This window comes from Meleagris gallopavo, chromosome 26 (genome assembly GCF_000146605.3).
Source record: "Meleagris gallopavo isolate NT-WF06-2002-E0010 breed Aviagen turkey brand Nicholas breeding stock chromosome 26, Turkey_5.1, whole genome shotgun sequence".
Classification (NCBI taxonomy): domain Eukaryota; kingdom Metazoa; phylum Chordata; class Aves; order Galliformes; family Phasianidae; genus Meleagris; species Meleagris gallopavo.
The window spans coordinates 6,187,880-6,191,597 of NC_015036.2; the positions used below are offsets into that span (position 1 = coordinate 6,187,880).

At 46.2% G+C, this 3,718-nt stretch overlaps 1 protein-coding gene across 3 annotated transcripts in view; it reads right to left on the reverse strand.

Annotated features, from left to right (window-relative positions):
* Positions 1–711: 711 nt before the first annotated feature.
* BCO2 (beta-carotene oxygenase 2) overlaps positions 712–3,718 on the reverse strand; it is a 31,746-nt gene continuing 28,739 nt past the window's right edge. For all 3 annotated transcript variants that reach the window (XM_010723764.3, XM_019622870.2, XM_019622871.2), the window contains 2 exons: positions 3,009–3,119; positions 712–1,746 (listed from right to left, as the gene is read on the reverse strand). In XM_010723764.3, the coding sequence (XP_010722066.1) occupies positions 1,633–1,746; positions 3,009–3,119 (225 nt within the window). In that variant the 3' untranslated portion in view covers positions 712–1,632. The remainder of the gene's footprint in view (positions 1,747–3,008; positions 3,120–3,718) is intronic.

Genomic DNA, 3,718 nt, shown 5'->3' on the forward strand with positions numbered 1-3,718 from the left:
AGGAGCGGGAGGTGACCGTCCCCTGCACTCGGCTCTGGGGAGGCCGCACCTCGGTGCTGTGCTCGGCGTTGGGCCCCTCACTCCAATGCAGACGTGGAGGCCCTGGAGGTGTGCAGGGAAGGGAACGGAGCTGTGAGGGGTCTGGAGCACAACGGGGTGTGATGGGGAGCGGCTGAGGAGCTGGGATTGTTCAGTGTGGAGAAGAGGAGCTCAGGGGAAACCTCGCTGCTCTCTACAGCTCCCTGACTGGAGGCTGTGGGGAGGTGGGGGTCGGCCTCTTCTCATGGGTAACAGTGACAGGATGAGACGGAATGGCCTCAAGTTGCTGCAGGGGAGGCAGATTGGACATTAGAAAAACCATCTTCTGAAGAGAAGTGATTGGGCACTGGCACAGGCTGACAAGAGGTGGTGGAGTCACAATTTCTGGAGGTGTACAGGAAATGTTGAGATGTGGCACTGAGGAAAACGGTTGGTGGGCAGCATTGGTGGTGGGTGGACAGATAGACTGGATGATCTTTTCCAACCTTAATGATTCTATGACTTAGTGGAGCTTTGTGCAGAGCTTCAAACCTACATGCAAACACACTTCCAGGGCTGTCTGCATTTCTGGATGTGGTCACAGACTCAACATTTGTGCACTGTGCACATTATTTTTCCTTTTCCATGGCTTTCACCCTTTCATTCATCCTCACAGAGGTGATGTTAGCAATGTTTGGGCCACAGTTGTTCAACTTAGTTTGTTGTTTGTTTTCTTATAAATAGTGACAGCTGCAAGCTGTGTTCCCAAGGCATCGGTGCACAGGGGTGGGCCTGCCAGATTCCTTCCTAGATAACAAGTGCACCCTGGATCTTATGGAGAAGCGCTGCCTGAAGAGCTGGAGAGAGCTCCCTCCTACCCCCGAAGTAGCTGAGCTCGGAGCTCCGCAGCGGGGCCGGCTGCCCTCTGGCGGCCCTGGCCGGCTCTTCAGCCCTCCCTCCGCCGGGACCTGTACCGGAGATTCCTCCCCCGACCTGTCGGTCACCCTGCTGCTGTCAGTGGGGGCCGCAACGAAAGGAAGAAACGTCACAGGGTTTTATTTAAGGGCACAGTTGATGTACAGAGACAGCACTACGAGTACAGCTTCCGCATTTTCAGCTTTTCTCTGGTGCTCTCTGAAGGCAACCTTTGTGCAGTGGGGGCATAATTACAACCCTACATTGGGCCTAGATGTTAGTAGTTGGTTTTATTCCTTTTTTGTGCTTTACATTTTTCAGCCAAAGCCACTGCAACTGACATTTACTACTCTCTTCCCTTCAGAGCACATTGCTACCCAGACAAGGTCATGGTAGTTTCCATTTTCTCCCTTGCAAGCCTTATGCATGGCAGCCTTTTGAACTGCTGCTATGTGTTCTAGCAAGATAGACAGAAAACTAAGACAAAGCAGTGGGCTGTTAGAGAGATTGAGCTTCTGTCTTCCTCAGACCCTTTGCTGTGAATTGTTAGGAACGAGGCAGTAACTTAGAGGTTCTGATAGAGAAGTGGTTCCTTCAGCCTTGGCATAATGTAAAGTTGGAAGGTAAAAGAAAGCAGAGGTTTCTTTCTGAGCCTGACCTTGCCCCGAAGTTATAGGAGGTGGCTCTCTTTTCTCTCTCTTAGCAAGAACTGAAGATCCCATGGAATCCATAAGGCATTTGCACTGGGACTTCTGCTCGCCCCAGTTCTCTGAAGGTCTCTGCATCCAAGACAAGCAGGAAAGCACTTCGGTTCTGCAGGTTGAGAAGAAAGCCAGAATTAATAGCCAAGCTGAAATCCCTTCCGCTCTCCAAAACACTACATCTGTCCCACACTCAGGAGCTCCAACACACAGCCAGGCACAACCAAACCATACTGACTAAGCCAGTAACACAACACCACCAGGAGCACTGATGGTCACAGGTATCACACCAACACTGACGTTCCCAGCTGAGGTTCACCTAGCTGTGCTTGACAGTTGCAGATACACACCACAGGAAGCACGTGTCCAGTGCTTCCTTACTTTATCGGGATCACCTATAAGTTTATGGAGAATGTTAATTCTACGCTTGTGGCTGTAACTGTGATAACAGTACCTCTATCAGCAATGGACCCATGAAATCTCCAACTTGATTTTTGTTTGTGTTTATCCTGAGGAGAGAGGGGGCATTGGTGTCTTCATTAATGCATTGACATAATTATTGACATTAGTTGTCTTCAGACTTGTCTGTTTCATTAATATAATTGACCTACTGAACATCTAGATAATAATTCTGAGGCAAATATTCCATCTAGTCTAGCTTTTAAAATAGAGTTTAAACTCCTTATTGTGAAATCTATCATGGGTCTAATTACCAAAATAATTAAATGACAATTAGCATGCATTTTTTCTTCACCTAAAATATCTATTAAGCTGGATTTTTATTAAAACAATGAAAGGCAAAATATTTAAAATATCTTCACAGCAGATGTATGCTAAGAAAAAAATAATGAAGTAAATGTAATGAAGTAATTTTTGTGTAGTAGAAATGAAACAAATGGTGGAAATGTCAATGCTATGTATGTCAATGTATCCACTGACTAGCACCTGAAGCAATTAGAGTTTAAAGACGGAAGTAAAGTGCATGATGAATATGAATAAAGGATGTGGGAAATGCTTTTGAACTTTGATCTTTTTGAAATTTTATTCGTTTATTTACAGCCCATTTGGGTGCTTTTCTGAGAAGATACCCTGGATTAGGTATTTGTTGGGTGAATGACTTCATAAATCTGAGTTAGGTCAGAAATAGATATCAAAGGAAAAACTTCTGCACCAACTAGAGCTACAGGCAGACACTTCTTTCTCTTTTTCTCTTTTCAAATGATGTGTTACATTGCCCATTAGTTTGCTAATGTTAGTGAAATATTTTATGGGGACAGATGTGCTTTACTTAAAAAAGAGATCTATCTGCAGAGAGCCTTAAACTGTTGTGGTTTAGAACTGTGTTACTTGTATGAACTAATAGGAATAAGTTACCTCATCAGGGGAGATCACAACAGACAAGATGACTCCACTGTCTTCTGCCATGGCATTAGGCACTGGCACAAAAACAGGCTCAGAGGGGTAGGATCCATCCTCCTGCCAAATCTATTAAGTACAATAACATACGGACATGTTTCATTTCATGATGTTTGCTACAGATAGCAGAGCTGCAAGTTAGAAAGGTTTGTGCAGAGTGATCCGATTGCACCTCCTGCCCCAAGAACTCACAGTTCAACCTTTTGAGACATCCTTTTGGTTTGCACTAACAGAATGTTAGTGTTATGACAGAATGCCCATTGTGCCAAGCACTGTGCAAGCAGGCAGTGAAAGGATTCCTGGGGCTCATTCCATCCAGCAGCTTGTACTGACACAAGTACCAGCTATAGGCTCGGAGAACACCAGCATCCAGCTCACACAACCAGCTGCACACCACAGAATCACAGAATCACAGAATTGTAGGGGTTGGAAGGGACCTCTAGAGATCATCGAGACCAACCCCCTGCCAAAGCAGGTTCCCTACACCAGGTCGCACAGGTAGGCGTCCAGGCGAGACTTGAGTATCTCCAGAGAAGGAGACTCCACAACCTCCCTGGGCAGCCTGTTCCAGTGCTCCGTCACCTCACCGTGAAGAAGTTCTTACGCACATTCGTGCGAAACTTCCTATGCTGCAGCTGATGTCCGTTTCCCCTGTCCTGTCTCCACGT